A 20691-nucleotide genomic window follows, 5' to 3' on the forward strand; every position below is an offset into this window, starting at 1 on the left:
AATAGTTACATTGTGCTCCAGAGGATAGGGTTGACAACCTCCAGGTACTAGCTGGAGATCTCCTGCCGTTACAACTGATCTCCAGCCGATAGAGATCAGTTCATCTGGAGAAAATGGCCGCTTTGGCCATTGGGCTCTATGGCATTGAAGTCCCTCCCCTCAGGCTCCACCCAAAAAACCTCCCACCGGTGGCAAAGAGGCACCCGGCAACCCTGTTCAGTGACCCTGGTGGAGGGTCACAGCCACACAGAGTCCCTCAAGGAATGTCAGTGCCCAAAACACACACACCCCACAATGGGTACATGCCCACAAAGAGACAACCTGAACATACTTGGGAAGGCTTCATCTATTTTGTCATGCCAGTCGTGAACCTTTGAGCCACTTTTAGCCACTGAGGAAATTCCAGATTTCCAACTGGATATTCTTGTCTCCACTGGGTAATCCCATCATAAGGCAACAGAGTTCATTGTGCTTGGCGTCATTCCTCCCTCTGGACCACCTTGCCCAGAGGAAAACCATTCTTGTACGGATCTCCATGGAAGGTACCTGCATTTAGGTGTCTGTAGGGCTGGCCTTTCCTGGGGTTGTCCTGGCACTCGCCAACATCTTCCATGTCGGAGCAACCCTCCGTGCCATCAGAGAGGAAGGAAGTACTGCTGCCAGAACTGGGCGGCTCGGATATGGTGTGGCTACGGGAAGGGGTGGCTGAGTGCCCTTGAAGCTTGGCCTGGAAGGTCTTGATGAATTGGTCCTTCTCTTGGAGCTTCTTGCTCAACCTGGGTAGAGAGAAAGCTTGGGAGCTCTTGAGGAGCCCGGCACCCATATGTTCCTCCTCCAACTCTCAGTACCCACATCATCCCAGCTTGTCTGTTCTGCTTATTTTTTACTCTCACCTAGCCATGTGATTTGGGTCACTGCAATTCAGCTGGCTACTTTTCCCCCCACCATTGAGAAGCATTGGGAGGTTCTTTTTGCACAGCTCCTGGGGGAGCATTTTGCAGGTAGAGGTCCCAAATTTTCAGGGTATCTTGAAAGGACTCTCCTTGCAAGAATCCCCAAGTTTGGTGAAGATTGGGTCAGGAGGCCTGACGTTATGGGGTCTGGAAGGGGTCACCCCCATTCCCCCATAGGAATGCTTTGAAATCTGTTTCAATGCCTTTAATGGGTTTAAATGGCCGAATTATTCAGGAATCCCGAATTTAAAGCCGAATTCCCACCTATAGGGGAATTCGGCATTTGGGTTTTCCTGAATAAAAAGGTCATTTAAACCCGAACCCAAATTTTCCCGAATTTTTTCCCCCAACAGCCCTAGCTCTCAGAGCCAACTGTCTCACAGATCCTGCTTATATCTTGAACTCTTCTTGAAGAGTAGAAAAGAGCAAGTGACCAGTAGCACCTTAAAGACTAACAAAATTTCTGGCAGAGCATGAGCTTTGGTGAGCCACACCTCCTTCTTCAGATACAGCTAGAATGTGATTCCATCTATCCTTAAGTAGAGACGAGTGAATTAGACACACAATGGCAATGTAAATGTCAAAAGCAAGGAAATAACATTAGCAGTTGTGAGGGTAGTAGGCAGAGGGGTAGTAGGTGTGAAGAAATTAGCATTGGTAATGAGACAGAAATCCCAGATCTCTATTCAGTCCAGGAGAATGCATTGTCTTGAGCTTCATTATTAGTTGTAATTGAGCACCCTTCTTGAAGAGGACAACTATCATTGTTGTATTCACAAGGCCACACAGACGAGCTCTGATCTGGCCTGAGATGTTCAGCAGGCCCTGCCTCTACATGATGATCAAAGAGAGCATAATCTGATCTTTGCTGGATTGAAGAGCCCTGGTTAAAAAGGGCTCTTTAATAGGGTTGCCAGGTGCCCGCTGGTGGCGGGCAAACCCCTGGTAATGTGCCCCTCTGCCTGCCGGCCAACTGAGGGCCGGCGGGCAATCGTGCACACGCGCACCAACGCGGCACTTCCAGTTTACAACTGGTTTACAACCGGAAGTGCCTCCTTGCGAGGAGCCTTAGACCACTCAAACTAAGAGTAAAGGGTCGCTGTGTTTGAGTGGTCTAAGGCTCCTTGCGAGGCGGCACTTCTGGTTGTAAACCGGAAGTGCTGCGTCGGGGGGCACACACACACACAAGATCAGCACAGAAACCTCCCACCGGAGGTGAGGGGGGACCTGGCAACCCTACTCTTTAACAAGGCTTGAATAACCCTGGTTAAAAAGGGCTCTCTCTTTAAAAAGGGAGATTGATATCTCCTGAGCTATACCAGACCCTCTGCCAGAGAAATGACAAAGCAGTCTGGGCAGACATGCCCATGTAAGAAACAGTAAACAGTAAAGCAACATGTAAGAAACAGTAAAGTAGAGAGTTTTACCCCCTCCCCTAGATGGGCACTGAAATGGAAGCAGGTAAAAGCAGAAGAAACCAGCAACAGGGAACCGGCTTTCATTACCTCAGGGCAAGCAGTTCGTGACCAGATTTGTCCTCCAGGTTTAGACCACTCCCTGAAAACAGAATTCAGAGAAAGTCAGTCAGTTGGTTACATCGGTCTTCCTGCCACAGGGTACCCCAGTCCCACAGTATAAAGATGTTTCCCTATCTCTTTCTTTTTAATATGGGGTGGTAGCATAGGAAAGGAACGCATGAGGGAAATGTGAGTTGCCTTACCAAACTAGCCTCACCCAAACCTGGATGGCCCAGGCTAGCCTGATCTTATCAGATCTCAGAGGCTAAGCAGGGTCAGCCCTGGTTAGTATTTGGATGGGAGACCACCAAGGAAGTCCAGGGATGCTGTGCAGAGGAAGGCACTGGCAAACCTCCTCTGTTAGTCTCTTGCCATGAAAACCCCAAAAGGGGTCGCCATAAGTCAGCTGCGACTTGACGGCACTTTACACACACAAATTTATTTTGAAGTTACCTGCCTACATGGTTTTAGGTTGTTCTCCACAGCCACTCTCGAAAGTGCTTCTGAGAAGCCTAGTTTCAAGATGGGCCACAACCAGCTTTTGGTAAATAAAACATTCTTTAGAAGAAGAAGAGTTGGTTTTTATATGCTGACATTCTCTACCTTTTAAAAGGAGAATCAAACCGGCTTACAACCTCCTTTTCTTCCTCTCCCCACAACAGACACCTCGTGAGGTAGGTGAGGCTGAGAGAGTTCTGAGAGAACGGTGACTAGCCCAAGGTCACCCAGCTGGCTGCATGGGCATGACGCTATGATAAACAGGTTGCTGGAGGGGAGGCAGGAAGCCTAATAATCGGTGGAAGCCTAATAATCAGTGGTGAAAGCACTGTAGGGGAAAGAGGACACATAAGCTTCAAGGTCACACCCATTTTCAAGGCTCAGCAAACCTCCACAAAACTCTCCCAATTTAGGATAGATTGCAGAGACTGAACCTGCCCCTTTGAAACAACAGAGCATGTCCTACTACGCTGTCCATTATACCAAAAGGGTCGTTCTAAGTTTATCTCCCCCTGGCTTAGTCGGCATTCTAGCCATTCAGGTCAGGAGCAAACTAAAATGCTGCTCATTGACGCAAATCCACAGGTTACAGTAGGAACTGCTAAGTTTTGTGCAGCGGCCTGTAGAACCAGCCAGACGCTGCTGAGAACACCGGTGTGACAATAATTTTAATGGGTAGTTTATATAGTTTGCAAAGAGTCCAAACAACTTCTTTTACTATTTGTAATTAACCTGTGGGTAGAGCGTAACACTAAGGGTTTTAATGGTAAATCGTGCTGTGCTGGTCTATGACTGTTTTTAATAAAGATTGATTAAATCTGCCCCTTGAGGTTTTAAAGCAAATGGAATATCCCTCTGCGTGTAAATTAGTTAGATCTAGAGTGTTGCAACTTGACAAATGGAGCACTGGCTGCAGAGCATGCACGTATGCTCCTTTTACTATCTGGGCCTCCCCATTGCAAAGATTCTACCTCAGGGGTGGGGAACCTTTTTTCCACCAAGGGCCATTTGGATATTTATAACATCATTCACGGGCCATACAAAATTATCAACTTAAAAATTAGCCGACCAAGCCCCAAGCAGGCAGCTGCCCCAGATGACCCCCCCATCCCCGGCACGGGCAAGCAGGCAGGCATCCAACCAGTGGCGCACTCGCCCACCTGGTGGCACAGGATGGTCGTTGCACCAGCCCGGCGTCAGCCCTCTTGTAGTACAGAGGGAATATGCTTCTCCATGGCCCGGGTGGGAAAGGGTTAACACAGTTGCTTGGGTGGTCCTATCAGCTCCATAGCTAATGACTCTTCTGCAAGGGGGGGAAAGGTTCCTTTTCTCGGCAAAACAAACTCACATCCGCCTTGAATAGAGGCTATTCCTGTCTGTGGGAGGGGGCCGATCACCAGTCTTAGATCCTTCTGAGCTAGAGATCTGCCAGGACCCACAAAGGGCCAGACCAAATGATTTTGCGGGCCTTAAACGGCCCCCGGGCCTGACATTCCCCACCCCTGTTCTACCTGCCTACTGTAACTGTCCCCAAATACAGAGAGCTTTTTTCCAAGGCCAGATTAAATGCACTGCCTGATTAAATGCAGATTTTCAAGGGTCCCCTTTTCCAAGCAACTTTGTGATTGCGGATCAGGGAGTTTAGATACTGTTTGGCTTTTTTTTTTTTTTTTTTTTGTAGATTGTAAAAAGCATGATCTTGGCAGAGACGAATGGATCACAATATACATTCAGAAGTGGGGACCTGCCCTAAAGCAAGAGATAGTTGCAAAGTTATTGGCTGATACTGACCCAAACATAACCCTCGCTGTGGCAAAATTTGTATCTATGTTTTTAATGGTACCTCTTTTTAACTGTACTGTTTAGATATTATATTTTTGTATGTATGGTTATTTATGTATTTAATTTGTTTTGCTTAAGACCTGTTGGTCCACAAGCATAAAGAATGGAATAAAGGAAATGATACCTCTTCCAACTTAAATATCGTTAAGTGCCCGATGAACTCACAGCTGCTCAGTTTCCGGGCCAGTCGTCCTGCCAACTGGTTCCCTTGTGCCAGATGCTCGCGGAAGCTCTGTCCCAGGAAGTAATCGATGTCGGTGCCTCGCAGGATCTCCTCAAAGGACTTGATGGCGTCCCTGAAGTGCTGGCTCAGCATGCGGCTCACCCCTTGTCCCTCGCGGATTGTCTGACGCAGATGGGAGAGTTCCCGAGCCTGAGCTTGGACCAATGAATCGTATTTCCTGGAGTCAGTTAAGGGGGAGAGAAGGGGGGGGGGAAGTCGCCTTAACTATCCAGAGGCCCAGTCTCCCATACGATGAACACGTGAGGAGCAAAGGCTTTTCCTTGTCCCAGTCCCTACAGCACAGCAAAACAGACCCAGAGATGTCCCATATCCAGCCTATAGAGATCCGTTCACCTGGAGAAAATGGCTGCTTTGGCAATTGGTCTCTATGACATTGAAGTCCCTTCCCTCCCCAAACCCCACTCCTCGCAGGCTCTACCCCAAAAACCTCCTGCCAGTGGCGAAGAGGCACCTGGCAACCCTACTTCAGTGGGGTATAATGCCTTAAAGTCCACCTTCCAAAGTGGCCATTTCCTCCAGGTGAACAGATAGCTATTGCTTGCAGATCAGTTGCAATCCCAGGAGATCTCCAGCCACCAACCAGAGGGTGAGATGAAGCTACACAAAGCAAGCAAGAGGTACACTCCTCGTGAAGCAGGGAAGAGCACCTATTCAACTGGCATAATGAATTTCCAAGATTGACGAAGCAGCAAAGCGAAATGGGACAATACCGGAAGCCCATCTCTGTTTAAACCTTGGATTCCATTGTCATTCTGACTGCTACAGACAAAATCAAATGGTGCAATATCTGTTTTGATGGAATATTCAATTTTATGTATGCAAAACATTGTATGTTTGATAATTGTGCATAAACAACTGGCATCCCAGAATGCATGAGCAATTGCAGATTGCAAGTTTGTATGTTATATGCTTACAGGATATAACTACATTGAAAAGCACTTGTTTTGGGTCATATGTGCTGATAATTTTGTAGTACCACCCAGAGGGTGGCAACTCAACTTCACCACTCGCATTTCACATGGTGTGATCTTTTGTTCAAACTCATGCGGAAAGAGCCGGGATTTAGTATGCTGGCACCAACTCTGCTTACAACCACCCAGAAGACAGAATTGCTCAACAGTTTTAACCAAGCCCATCATAAGCTCTGCCTCCTACGCCTCACTGGGTTGGGAAAAGGCTTGTGGTGACACTCCTGGGGCAGGTAGCGAGGGACACATAATAGGAGAAATCCTTGGTGGGTGTTTTGCAAGTCATGTAAGACTGTACAGGAGCCAATGCCAATGGCCACCAGGCCCAGTGGACCAACTAGGGTTGCCAACCTCCAGGTACTAGCTGGAAATCTCCCACTGTTACAACTGATCTCCAGCTGATAGCGATCAGTTCATCTGGAGAAAATGGCCGCTTTGGCAATTGGAATGTATGGTATTGAAGTCCCTCCCCTCCCCAAACTGCTCCCTCCTCAGGCTTTGCCCAAAAAACCTCCTGCCAGTGGGAAGAGGACCTGGCAACCCTAGGACCATCCTCTCCTGGTATAGCCCCCCATAGAATATTATGTCCTGCTAATTCTAATCTGCTGGTGATCCCTGGCCCTAGGAGTGTGCAGCTGTCCTCGACAAGGGCCAGGGCCTTTTCAGCCCTGCCCCCAACCTGGTGGAATTATCTCCCTAATAACATCATGGCCCTGCGGGACCTCAAAGAGTTCCACAGGGCCTGCAAGACAGATAGGGTACAATTGCCAAAGCGGCCATTTTCTCCAGGGGAACTGATCTCTGTCAGCTGGAGATCAGTTGTAATAGCAGGAGATCTCCAGCTAGTACCTGGAGGTTAAGCAATCAAAGCAAAGACAAGTGCCCCAAATGTGGCTATTGGAAATCACAGGCACTTATGGCAAAAATACAGACACAAATATGCTGTTACAAGGAGTATAATGTAAGCACAAGCACAAACACATAAAAAACAAAATCCAATTGATGCAAATACATAATTATACATGTATAGAATCCATCTGGAGTTGCATCAACAGTCCATATGACTCAAAGGTCCTAGACGCTGTGTGGTGAAAGCCAAAATAGGTCTCCGGTAAGTATCCTATTTCGCAACCGCTTTTTCGTCATTGGCAGTCCACAAAGACAAATTCCTCAGAACTTTTGTTCTGTAAAAATGTGTGGGTGCTCATAAGTACCAGAAAAAACTTACAAGGAATTGTAAAGCATCAATAGATCAATAGACCTGGATCATATCATTAGCAATCAACCTACATTGCGAGATACAGTTACTCCTAAAACAGATAGCTATGAGCAATTGATGAATTTTTCTAAGAAGAAAATTAGGAGTGAGATGCACTCAGTTTCGTTGGCTGATTACCTAAAACAGAAAATGATTCCCAGAGGGTTGAGGATAAATAGGGCTCCCACTCTCTTTAGATCAGACGAGAAATTCAAGAAGAGATGGATTGCCATTCTCAATAAATGCTCGACCGACCTTATGCTCCTGATTGTTGAGCAAGCCAATCATGAGGTTTCCAACATAAACCTTGAAATTAATAAATTCAAAGAAAATCTAGAAAAAGAACTGGACAATTGATCTATTGATGCTTTACAACTCCTTGTAAGTTTTTTTGCCATGTGATTTCCAATACTACCTGGAGGTTGGCAACCTTAGTTTTATCCCTTACTGTAGCGTAATGTAATCGGTTGTAACCCGCCCTGAGCCTGGCCTTGGTTAGGGATTGAGAGCGGGCTAGAAATTGAATAAATAAACAAATTAATAATAATAATAATAATAAGAAGAAGAGTTGGTTTTTATATGTCAACTTTCTCTACCACTTAAGGGAGACACAAACCGCCTTCCCCTCCCCACAACAGACACCCTGTGAGGTAGGTGGGGCTGAGAAAGTGTGACTAGCCCAAGGTCACCCAGCTAGCTTCGTGTGTAGGAGTGGGGAAACAAATCCAGTTCACCAGATTAGCCTCTGCCGCTCATGTGGAGGAGGGGGGAATCAAACCCGGTTCTCCAGATCAGACTCCACCGCTCCAAACCACCGCCCTTAACCACTACACCATGCTGGCTCTCCTCATCATAATCCTCATCTCTGCCCCTCCTAGGAAATCCGACTCCCATTCCTACCCCATGGATGAGGTCTGCTTTATCTCCTCTGTCTTGGTGTCATCTAGGTGGGCTTCGAGCAGGGACACTCTCTGGAAAAGCCTGGCCAGGTCTTTGCTGGACTGAAGGCTTTGGGGACAGAGGGACCCTAAGCTGTCAGAATGCCACCCTTCGTCTTCATCCGTCATGCTGTGGGATGGGGAACTCCTGAGGATGTAGTCCTGCTTCATTTTCAGCGAGTGCTCAGCCCCAGAGGCATAGTCGCTGGTGGTGGACAAGGAGCGTCCATGACTCAGTGGGTTCTGGATGGATCGGCTGGAGCTCTTCGGTTGGGTCTTGAGGCCCTGGACATGCAAGGGGAGGATGGAACCATCGCTGTATTGGTTGCCTCCTAGGAATGCTTCCTGCTTCGCGAGCTTCTTTGGAGGGGAGCCCAGTAACTTCTTCCAAGACTCTGGATTCTCATTGAAGACATCGTCCTCTTCACATTCTAGGTATAATTGAGGAAAAATACATACATACTTATACACATATATAAAGGTAAAGGTAGTCCCCTGTGCAAGCACCGGATCATTACTGACCCATGGGGTGACGTCACATCCTGACGTCTACTAGGCAGACTATGTTTACAGGGTGGTTTGCCATTGCCTTCCCCAGTCGTCTACACTTTACCTCTAGCAAGCTGGGTACTCATTTTACCGACCTCGGAAGGATGGAAGGCTGAGTCAACCTTGAGCTGGCTACCTGAAACTGACTTCCATCAGGATCGAACTCGGGTTGTGAGCAGAGCTTTTGACTGCAGTACTGCAGCTTACCACTCTGCGCCATGGGGCTGTTACACACATATACATTTATGTTTAATTCTTTACTGTTTACCATCTGAGTGGGAGAGCCTGGCTGTTCTTCCAAGATCCTGGATGCAAGAAATTTTTAAGCGCCATCTGTTTTGATTTTAAATTGTTTTAACTAGACTTGCTGCTTTTAATTAATATTGTATGGATTTAATGTATTATTGTATTTGTGATGTATTGTTGTTGTTTGCCCTGAGCCAGACCTTAGCCAGGATAGAGGGCGGGATATAAATAAATTTGGGATTTGGGAGGGACTTCAATGCGATAGAGTCCAATTGCCAAAGCGGCCATTTTTTCCAGGGGAACTGATCTCTACTGGCTGGAGATCAGTTATAACAGCAGGAGATATCCAGCTACAACCTGGAGGTTGACAACCCTACCCCCTAGTAGGGTTTCCAGGTCCCCCTTCGCCACCGGCAAGAGATTATGAGGGCGGAGCTTGAGGAGGGGAGGGTTTGGGGAGGGGAGGGACTTCAATGCCATAGAGTCCAATTGCCAAAGTGGCCATTTTCTCCAGGTAAACTGATCTCTATCGGCTGGAGATCAGTTGTAATAGCAGGAGATCTCCAGCTAGTACCTGGAGGTTGGCAATCCTACCCCCTAGGCTGGTTCTTGGCACTATGTGCAGACAGTTGAACGCCATCATTTTAGAAATTGTTTTTGTTATGTATACATGGGTGTGTGTGATTGAATCAAGGGAATAACAATCCTTGTTGTTATGTATGCATGGTTGTGTGTGACTGAATCAAGGCAATAACCATCCTTGTAATTGCATCAGGGGAAACCCTGGGCAGCAAGGCTCCTGAACTGTATGTTCCCATTGGCTACTGGGGTTTCCCCCCTCCCAATCACGGACTGAGGCGGAGTGGCTGCAGGCAGCCAGGGGGTCTGGTCACTGTAAGTTAGTTCTGTTCTCTTTCACCTAATAAAGCGGTTGCTGTTGGAACTCCGTCTCTGACCTTGCGTGTTCCCCCACGCAGACTTAACAGTGGCGACGAAGGCCGGTAGGCAGTCCGGCTGTCCTGCTGAAATCGCTTTTGAATCCTGCTGAAATCACTGTGGCCGGTAGACAGCCCAGCTTGCCTTGCTGAATCACTACGACACACGAGGGAGATGCGACATGCCGCACAATGGCCACCAAGGGCTCCATGGAGGCATTCGATCCGACTCACCCCTGTGAGTGGGAGAGCTACGCCGACCGCCTTGGCTTCTGCTTGGATGCAAACGACATCACTGACGCCAGCAAGAAAAGCTCGCTCTTCCTCAGAGTTTGTGGCCCTCGGACCTTCCAGCTGGAGCAAACCCTGCTGGCCCCCGCGAAGTTGAGCGAGACTCTGTTCGCCGACATCATGGCATCGCTGGGGAACCACTTTGTCCCCCAGCCCATGCAGCTCGCCCAGCGTCTGGAATTCCATCTGAGGTACCAGGAGCCTGGGGAGACCGTGTCCGCTTATGTCGCGGCTCTCCATCAGACTGCGAGGTTCTGCAACTTTCTGGACCTCGACGGCACCCTCTGGGACCGGCTCATTTTTGGCCTGCTGAGCGAAAAGGTGCCCTGCCGCCTCGTGGCAAAGAAGGAGGTCTCGCTTGCGGCGACTGTCGAGGAAGCCAAGGCTGCCGAAGCGTTGGCGAAGGCAGACCGCATCAGGGACCGGGGGACTGCATCGCCATCTCGTGCTGCAGCTCCTGTCCACTACGAGGACGCCTGCGAGGGGGACAAGGAAGAGGAAGCCCACAAGATGTCCGCCAGGGCCCCACAGCAGTGGGGTCCAGCGGGCAGGCCGTGCACTAGCTGTGGAGATTTGAACGACTGCCGTACATGCCGTTTTCGTGACGCTGAGTGCAGGGCTTGCGGCCGGGTGAGCCACATTGCCAGGGTTTGCTGCACTGTGAAGAAAAGGGACTCCCCGTCAGCTCCTGGGAAGAAAGATGGCGCCACCCAGCCCGCCCACGCGGTGTTCGACGAGGACCCCGTGCCACCATGCCGCTGCCGCAACTTCCCCCACCACAGCATCCAGAGATTCATGTTATGGAGAAGGTCCACATCACCATCCTGATCCAGGGTACCCCGTGTGAGATGGAAGTTGACTCAGGTTCCGCACTCTCCATAGTCTCGGCCGACACCTTCAGTCGGCCGTGTGCACAAGCAACACTCCCCAAGCTCCAGAAGACCGGGCTCATCCTCACGGACTTCCAAAAGCGTAGGGTGCCGGTCTGGGGCATCGCCACCATCCATGTCCGCCACAAGCAGTTCGCGCAGAAGCTCCGGCTCGTTGTCATTGAGGGGCAGCGGGCCAGTCTCCTTGGTCTTGAATGGTTCCAGCCCCTAGGAATCCACCTGGTCAGAGTGAGGCACATCGACCAGGCTCACCTCGGGTCCATCTGGGGAGAGTTCGAGGATGTGTGGAATGCTCCCCTGGGATGCTATAAGGGTCCACCTGTCTGGCTTCAACTCGACTCGTCCATCGCACCCATCCGTCTCAAGCCTTGCCGGGTTCCCTTCGCTCTCAAGGACAAGATCAACGCGAAGCTGGATCGCCTCATTGTGCAGGGTGTCCTGGAGGCCATCCCAAACGCTAGATGGGAGACACCGATTGTCACGCCGCTTAAGGCCAACGGCGAGGTCCAGATCTGCGTGGACTACAAATGCACCATCAACAAGGCCCTCCAGAAGCACACCTACCCGGTGCCCGTCGTGAGCCATCTCCTGGCTTCCCTCGCTGGGGGCAGAGTTTTCGCTAAGCTCAACCTTGCCCAGACTTACCAGCAGCTACCGGTCGATGTGGAGTCTGTGGATGCCCAAACAAACGTCACGCACTGGGGCACATTCCAGGTGAGGCGCCTGTAGTTTGGGGTCAGTTCGGCCCCGGGGATCTTCTAAAACCTCATGGAGGATCTCCTCAAGGGCTTACCAGGCATTGTCACTTACTTTGACGACGTCTTGGTCGCTGGTTGCACGAAGTGCGAGATGCTGGAGCACATCCGCCTGGTCCTTGGCCGTTTCCGGGATGCCGGCCTCACAGTGAAGCATGAAAAGTGCCAGCTGGGCCTGCCACAAGTGGAGTTCCTGGGCTACCTGATCGACGCCGATGGAATTCACCCGACGCTTGCCAAAGTCAAGGCCATCAACGGTGCCCTGCCACCGAAGTGCAAGCAGGAACTCCAGGCATTCCTGGGACTCTTGAACTTTTACCACGCCTTCCTGCCCAACAAGGCAGTGGTCGTGGAGCTGCTGCACCGGCTCCTGGACGAGTCCACCCTATGGTCCTGGGGTGAGCCTCAACAACGCACTTTTATGGCATGCAACCTAATTCGGCATGTGACCTCCACGCCATTCCATACCTCCACCAACGGCCAGGTGGAAAGAATGGTGCGAACAACCAAGGACTCGTTGGGGCGACTGGTCTACGGGGACTGGGACGAGTGGCTGGCAGACTTCCTTTTGACCCAGTACACCACGCCCTGCACAGCCACAGGTTGGAGTCCCACAGAACTCCTCATGGGGCACCAGCCTGTGCTCAACCTCTTACACCCGGACCTGACGTCGGACCGGCCCCCAGGCTGGGAGACCGCTGCTGCCCCCAGGTTCTTGGAGCAGGAGGACCCGGTCTATGTGCGCAACTACAGAGCTGGCCCAGCCTGGATCCCGGCCACAGTCCAGGAGGCGACAGGGCCGGTATCGTATAGTGTTGCCACTCCAGAAGGGCAAGTCCTGCAGCAGCACCTAGACCAACTGCGATGCCGCCCGGTGGACTTGCCCAACCCTGTTGCCGCCCGGGAGACGCCAACACCCCCAGCCTCTGCGGACAGCCCAGACAGCGAGTGAGCCACGGCATCAGAGGCTGAGTACCCCAGGGACCAGTCCCCAGGGTGCGCGATGTACCCTCCGGGAGAAGGAACTGCCCCCGACAGCACAGCCGATCCGGCGCCTGAAGAGCAGCCCGCGGTTCCCACTCTGGCGCCGCACCGTTCCCAGCGGGCCTGGTCGCGCCCGAGCCACCTCAAGGACTTTGTGTGCTAGGTGGGGGGCGCTCGGACTTGGGGGGGGGAAGGGTGTTATGTATGCATGGGTGTGTGTGATTGAATCAAGGGAATAACGATCCTTGCAATTGCATCAGGGGAAACCCTGGGCAGCTTGGTGTTCCCCAAGGCTCCTGAACTGTATGTTCCCATTGGCTACTGGGGTTTCCCCCCCTAATCACGGACTGGGGGGGAGTGGCCGCAGGCGGCCAGGGGGGCATATAAGCAGGGGTCTGGTCACTGTAAGTTAGTTCTGTTCTCGTTCACCTAATAAAGCGGTTGCTGTTGGAACTCCATCTCTGACCTCGTGTGTTCCCCCACGCGGACTTAACAGTTTTACACTGTTTTAGGTTTGAATTATTAATTTTAACAAGGGAACGATTCTTTTGTATTTACTGTATGTGTGGCTTTATCTGAAGCGAGCTGCTCTGAGCCCGGCCTTGGCTGAGATAGAGAGCGGGCTACAAATCCAAAATAATAATAATAAATATATCAAATTTGCCAAAAAAAAACCCACCACATTCGAAGTCTACATTTTTTAAAAAACAGACACCTAAACATTGTAAGGAGTGAAATGGCCCTTAAATGGCCCCCTTACCAGGACTTGTGGCTTCTTCCCTGTCGGCTTCATTTTCACTTTTCCCACAGGTCTCATAGCCCAGGTCCTGGAGATCCACTTGAACCTGTTTGTTATCCTGCTGTACCCCTGGCTCACCTGTTGTAAAGAAAAGTAATACGGCCCCCCCCCCAAGTCAAGTCAAGTTTATTAATACGGTCTATTTGACCAGCCAGAAGTTAATTCACAGTGGGTAGCCGTGTTAGTCTGTCTGCAGTAGAGCAAGAGTCCAGTAGCACCTTAAAGACTAACAAAAATATTTTCTGGCAGGGTATGAGCTTTCGTGAGCCGCAGCTCACTTCTTCAGATACAGCTAGAATGTGAATCCATCTGTCTTTAAGTAGAGGAGAGTGAATTCAGACAAGCATTAGTATGTAAATGTTAACAGTATGTAAATGTGAATAGAAGGTGTGATGGGATTAGGTGTGGTAATGCAGAAGAGTCTGTGATGTCCAGGGGAGAGATGGGTGTGGAGAAATCAGCATTGGTAATGAGCCATGAATGCAAGGTCTTTATTCAGCCCAGGTAAATGCATTGACTTTAGTTTGAATATCAACTGTAATTCAGCAGTTTCTCTTTCCAATCTCCCTTTGAAATTCCTTTGTAAGAGAACTGCTACTCTTAAATCTGCAACAGAATGTCCTGGAAGGCTGAAATGTTCTCCCACTGGTTTTTGAATATTGTGGTTTCTGATGTCAGACTTATGTCCATTTAATCTTTGTCTAAGAGACTGACCTGTTTGTCCAATGTAGATTGTGGAAGGGCATTGCTGGCATGTGATGGCATAAATCACATTAGAAGATGAGCAGGAGTATGAACCTGAGATAGTATGGCTGACATTGGTGGGTCCAGAGATGATGTTCCTAGAGATGATGTTCCTACAGCAAACATTTTTGCAACTACAATATCCTGCTGATATGGTGAGAAAGATGATTGAGAAGGCCAGAATGATACCCAGGCACAACTTACTACAAGATAAACCCAGAGAGAATGACAACAGAACACCTCTGGTTGTCACTTATAGCTCCCAACTAAAACCAGTCCAACGTATTATTAAGGACCTACAACCAATGCTGGATTGTGACACTTCCCTCACTGAAGCACTGGGGGGGGGGGGGCGTCTCTTTCTTGCTTACAGACAGCCGGCTAACTTAAAACAACTTCTCACCCATGATGATAAACTACTTAACAGGAACATGGACTCTGGCACCAAGGCCTGCAACAAACCAAGGTGCCAACTTTGCCCTCATATAGATTCTAGGATTCTATATGAGGGCAAAGATTCTAATATTTTTGTTAGTCTTTAAGGTGCTACTGGACTCTTGCTCTTTTCTACTAGCCAGAAGTTAGTTTATCATATTGTCCAACTTGATAAAACTGTAAAAACTGTTTCAAATTACAAAAATTGATTAAAAAATCTGGTATTAAGAAGATATACAAAATTAGTGCATGACACAAAAGTGGTTTGCCAATTTAAGATTACTAAAAATATAAAATTATAAAAGAGTTTAACAGTTTTTTTTCGCCCTATTTTTGCATATTTTAATTGCAATGGCACAGAATTTAGCAGTGGGGAGTGAAAGCTGAGTAATCTCCCCCATCAGAAGCTTCTTAGACAGGAACTCAGCCGAGTTATCTGGGAATCCACTGATCAGGGGATCAATAAGTCTAATACGAGCCCCGTGATAAAATGGACAGCTGAACAATACATGTTCAATAGTTTCTACGTCACCTGTCCTACAGGGGCACAGCCTTTCAGATCTTGGGATCTTCTTATATTTTCCATCTAAAACTGCTGATGGCAGGGCTTGGCATTGGGCTAAAGTGTAGGCCTTCCTATAGATATTGAGTTCCAAGTGGGAGAGATAAACCGCAGGTATAACTAAATGGCTGGATTTTTCTGGTGATAAAAAGAAAGGAGATTTTCCCAGGTCTACTTGACGTTCAATATCTTCTACCCTTTGCTTCAGGAAACTTACTGCTTGGTCTATACCCATGGCTAATAGCGAAGGTGTAGAGAGGCCCAGCCGGGCGAGTTCCCCCCTCCCAATTTTTCCTCTGCAGCTGTACTCAATCAGCCATCCTCAGAGATGCCACCAGTGCCAGAGGAAAGGGACCAACACAGCGACACTCAGCTAGCTGTACTCAACCAGCCATCTGAGAGCTGATAGGAAGAAAGTAGATTCCTTTAAAGTGGTGTTGGAGGAGAGTGTTACGGATACCGTGGACTGGCAAAAAGGCAAATCAGTGGGTTCTAGATCAAGCCTGTACTCACCCTAGAAGCTAAAATGACTAAACTGAGGCTGTCGTACTTTGGTCACATTATGAGAAGACAAGAGTAGCTGGAAAAGACAATCATGCCAGGAAAAGTTGAGGGCAGCAAGAAAAGAGGAAGACCCAACAAGAGATGGATTGACTCAATAAAGGAAGCCACATCCTTCAGTTTGTAAGATCTGAGCAAGGCTGTCAAATATAGGACATTTTGGAGGACTTTGATTCATAGGGTCGCCATGAGTCAGAAGTGACTTGACAGCACTTAACAAACACACACATGGCCATTTATGCATGGAATGTTTCGTCTTGAATTTGGACAATAAAGAAAGCTGATAGGAAGAAAGTAGACTCTTTTGAAATGTAGTGTTGAAGGAGAGTGTTACGGATACCGTGGACTGCCAAAAAACAACAACCAGTGGGTTCTAGATCAAATCAAGCCTGAACTGACCCTAGATGCTAAAATGACTAAACTGAAGCTATCGTATTTTGGTCACATTATGGGAAGACAAGAGTCACTAGAAAAGTCAGTCATGCTAGGAAAAGTTGAGGGCAGCAGGAAAAGAGGAAGACCCAACAGATGGATCGACTCTATAAAGGGAGCCACGACCCTCAGTTTGCAAGACCTGAGCAAGGCTGTTAAGGATAGGATGTTTTGGAGGACACTGATTCATAGGGTTGCCATGAGTCAGAAGCAACTTGACGGCACTTAACATACACACACACACACACACACACATAAGCCCTCTAACACCCACAGCTATGTGTGTAGCAGTACTCACTGAGCAGGGCCTGGTAGTGTTCCAGCTGAGTCATCTGAGCCCGGACCGCAGCCTCCGAGATCAGGAGTTTGTCTTGCAGGTCGCGGCACTGTTGCCTGCACTGAGTCAGCTCTGAGTGGAGCTTCTGTGCTGGTTCCATAAACTGCTGCCAGAAACTTCTCGTGAGGGTGGGGACCTGGAATGAAGAAGCCAGAGGTGTGATAGGTAGCCACAGACAGGGGGCACATTTGCAGCAAGTGTTTGTTCAAACCCGATCTGATCACTGTCTTGGAAACCCACCTCATAAAATGTACTGACCACTCCCTTTTCTTTCTTTCCATATCTCAAGTTATTCTCCCCTTGTGGATTTTGTATCTCGGGCACCAATTGTTAACTTTGCTGCGAAGATTGTTACACCAGAACTACTCACAGTGGTCTATTGGAAGCTGCTGGGAAGCTGTCCTCCATAAACTCTGAGTTGATGTTAACTTGTGGAACTCCCTGCCCCAGGATGTGGTGATGGCCGCCAACTTGGAGGGCTTTAAGAGGGGAGTGGACATGTTCATGGAGGACAGGGCTATCCATGGTACTAATCAAAATGGATACTAATCATGATGCATACCGATTATCTCCAGGATCAGAGGAGCATGCCTATTATATTAGGTGCTTTGGGACACAGGCAGGAGAATACTGCTGCAGTTGTCTTGTTTGTGGGCTTCCTAGAGGCACCAGGTTTGCCACTGTGTGAACAGACTACCTGACTTGATGAGCCTTGGTCTGATCCAGCATGGCTTTTCTTATGTTCTTAATGCATAGGGTTGCCAGGTCCCTCTTTGCCACCAGCAGGAGGTTTTTAGGGCGGAGCCAAAGAAGGGCAAGGTTTGGGGAGGGGAGGGACTTCAATACCATAGATTCCAATTGGCAAAGTGGCCATTTTCTCCAGGGGAACTGATCTCTATCGGCTGGAGATCAGTTGTAATAGCAGGAGATCTCCAGCTACCACCTGGAGGTTAAGCAAAAATCAAGCACAGATACCTTTAGACAAGCTGGATAAAGATAATGGTATCAAGCTCAAAATGGTATGCAAAAGTGATATATTATTTACAAGTGCAGATGTTATACAGAAATACAAAGAATATGTAGCCTAAAACTACTGAAAGAAAGCAAATAATTTTCAAAGGTAAGTACAATGACTTGTAAAATACTTACAAAGGTAAGTACAATGACTTAAATTTTTCTTTACAGAACGAAATAATGGAGCTTGAGAATGACGTAGGCACGCCTCTGCTGGAGCGTTTTCCGGATGCTTTAAATGCTTTCGCCATCCAAAGACAGCTTCATCAGCCGGTGGCCTTAAAATGTTGCTCCTTCACAGAAGTCTTATTTTTAACAATATTCGTATATTCAGTCTTATTCTTCCATGCACCAGGATGGCTGCCAGAAGGAGCAACATTTTAAGGCCACCGGCTGATGAAGCTGTCTTTGGATGGCGAAAGCGTTTAAAGCATCCGGAAAACACTCCAGCAGAGGCGTGCCTACATCGTTCTCAAGCTCCATTATTTCGTTCTGTAAAGAAAAAAATTAAGTCATTGTACTTACCTCTGAAAGTATTTTACAAGTCATTGTACTTACCTTTGAAAAGTATGTGCTTTCTTTGAGTAGCTTTATGCTACATATTCTTTGTATTTCTGTATAACATCTGCACTTGTAAATAATATATCACTTTTGCATACCATTTTGAGCTTGATACCATTATCTTTATCCAACTACCTGGAGATTGGCAACCCTATTAATGCAAGAATTACCTGGGTGTCTGTGGAGCTGTGGTCTGCACTAGAGTCCACACCTTGGAGCTGCCAGGGATGACATTGTGGGTCACCCTGATGGAGAAGTCCCTTCTCCATCTGCAGCCCTTTGGTCTCCACAGCCATGCCAGCAGCAACATGGGGCTTGAAGATGCTTTGACCTCCTTGGCTGTTCCACATCAGAGGTTCCTTGGGGCGGCCAATCACGGTCTCTGAAGCGCTCAGCTTTTCCTGCAGCTTCCTGAACTCCGGCCTCGGGTCCTTTTCATCCTCTTTTTCATCTTCATTCTCCCATCCCTCAGACAACGTTGCTTCTCCAATCTGTTCTTTGAGCTCTGCGTTCTCTAGGCAAAGGCTCAGCAGGGCCTTTCTAGGAGGGAACATGAGGAGCAGCATTCAGAGTTTGGATTTAGATTTATTAAGCAATGGGGAATGTTTGGGAGTCAGCCATCCCATACAAAAGAGACAGGTTTCACTGTTTACGCAGTTTGATATTAAGAACAAACAATCCCGGTTTGTTTTGGATCTAGGCTACCAATTCTTAATATAAGGCCATTTCTGCATGGTCAATTTTGATGGCTCAAAGCTCTTTTTTAAAATATGACTTTAAAAATGCCTATTCACGGTACCGACGCAAAAGGAGAAATTCTACCCCCCCACACACTCGCCTTCTCCTTCATTCCTGTTTGCATAACAATTAGCATGTGCATAGCTAATGCTCCGCTGTTTATTTTGCATGGTTCCTTCAGGGGATTCTTCACGGTGGGGGCGGAGCAAACACCAAAGGTCGCGTTAAGTGGGCTGCTTTGTAATGTGAAGCAGGTAAGTGCCGGCTTCGCAGTCACTTCCGAAATGACGGTTCAGTGTGAAAATTTCAAAAAAAATATGCGGGGCAATTCAGCCTGGAACTAATTACCAAGCATAAATGGCCTAAGTTTTTTTGTATATGTTTTTATTATTTTATGATAGATATAGAAAAGATACAAAGAAATATATAAGATACAAAACTTACAAAGAAATAAAGAATATAAACGTTATAAAAAACTATAAATGAGATCAAACTGAGGTTGGAACGATACATGAATGGATTAATTTATTTTTACAGCATTAGCCAGAACACATACAGTTAATCTAGAATATTAATATTACCACTCTATATTCAGTTAAACTAACCTACTAAGACTCATATTATCTAACCACCACCATCTATACAATCTTTAATAGAGCCAGCTTACTACTTTACATTTTATATATCTAAAAGGGTATTACGTTATGTTTACAATAATTAGGGTTGCCAACCTCCAGGTAGTAGCTGGAGATCTCCTGCTATTACAACTGACCTCCAGCTGATAGAGATCAGTTCACCTGGAGAAAATGGCCACTTTGGCAATAGGACTCTATGGCATTGAAGTCCCTCCCCTCCCCAAACCCCTCCCCCCTCAGGCTCCGTCCCAAAAACCTCCCACCGGTGGGATAGAGGGACCTGGCAACCCTAACAATCATCGACATTTTTTTCTTCATTACCTTCACATCGTTTGTCTGTAATATCTTGTTTACAATTTCTAAGCAGTATTTATGACAAAAATTTCTCATATTGGTATGGAAATTCGGCTTTTTTCAAATTTTCCCAAACAAATTGGGTCTATTAAATCCAAATCTGAAAAATACAGGAAAAAATTGGTGCACACCCCTATACCCATCTTCTGGTGGGGAAATCTTGCTATGTACCCAGCGAGCTTCTGGGGTGAGGGGGGGGGATGGGAGATCAGAAGCCAACTCTCTGCTGATCAGCTAGAAATCCAGTTCTGATCTTCCATCCTGGGAACTACTGCCTCCCAGACCTGGTAAGGTGCAACAAATTTGGGGGAAGGGTGAAGCCCAGGGGTCTTCATGCAGTTAATTAACGAAGTGCTACATGATTTACTATTTAAGGGGGGGGTTATCTAGACGACATTTTAATTTACTCTAAAACCTACAAAGAGCACGTTGCTCTGGTTAAAGAAGTGTTACAGCGTTTCAGAGACAATCAACTCTATGCTAAGGTGTCTAAGTGCGAATTTCACCAAAAGCAATTGACTTTCCTAGGCTACATTATCTCACATCGTGGGTTAACTATGGACCCAGAGAAGGTGCAGGCAGTGATTGACTGGGAGCCACCCACAACTCGAAAACAGGTGCAAAGATTTCTTGGCTTCGCAAATTTTTACT

General features: G+C 47.8%; 1 protein-coding gene across 1 annotated transcript in view; it reads right to left on the reverse strand.

The window, feature by feature from the left end:
• Positions 1-20691, reverse strand: part of PDE4DIP (phosphodiesterase 4D interacting protein) — a 139766-nt gene that overhangs the window by 26196 nt on the left and 92879 nt on the right. The window contains exons 25-31 of the mRNA XM_056844684.1: positions 18484-18853; positions 16700-16874; positions 13629-13745; positions 8181-8649; positions 4976-5211; positions 2459-2510; positions 547-776 (exon numbers count right to left, since the gene is read on the reverse strand). Coding sequence (XP_056700662.1) covers positions 547-776; positions 2459-2510; positions 4976-5211; positions 8181-8649; positions 13629-13745; positions 16700-16874; positions 18484-18853 — 1649 coding nt within the window. The remainder of the gene's footprint in view (positions 1-546; positions 777-2458; positions 2511-4975; positions 5212-8180; positions 8650-13628; positions 13746-16699; positions 16875-18483; positions 18854-20691) is intronic.

This window comes from Euleptes europaea, chromosome 2, assembly GCF_029931775.1.
Source record: "Euleptes europaea isolate rEulEur1 chromosome 2, rEulEur1.hap1, whole genome shotgun sequence".
In the NCBI taxonomy this organism is placed as follows: Eukaryota; Metazoa; Chordata; class Lepidosauria; order Squamata; family Sphaerodactylidae; genus Euleptes; species Euleptes europaea.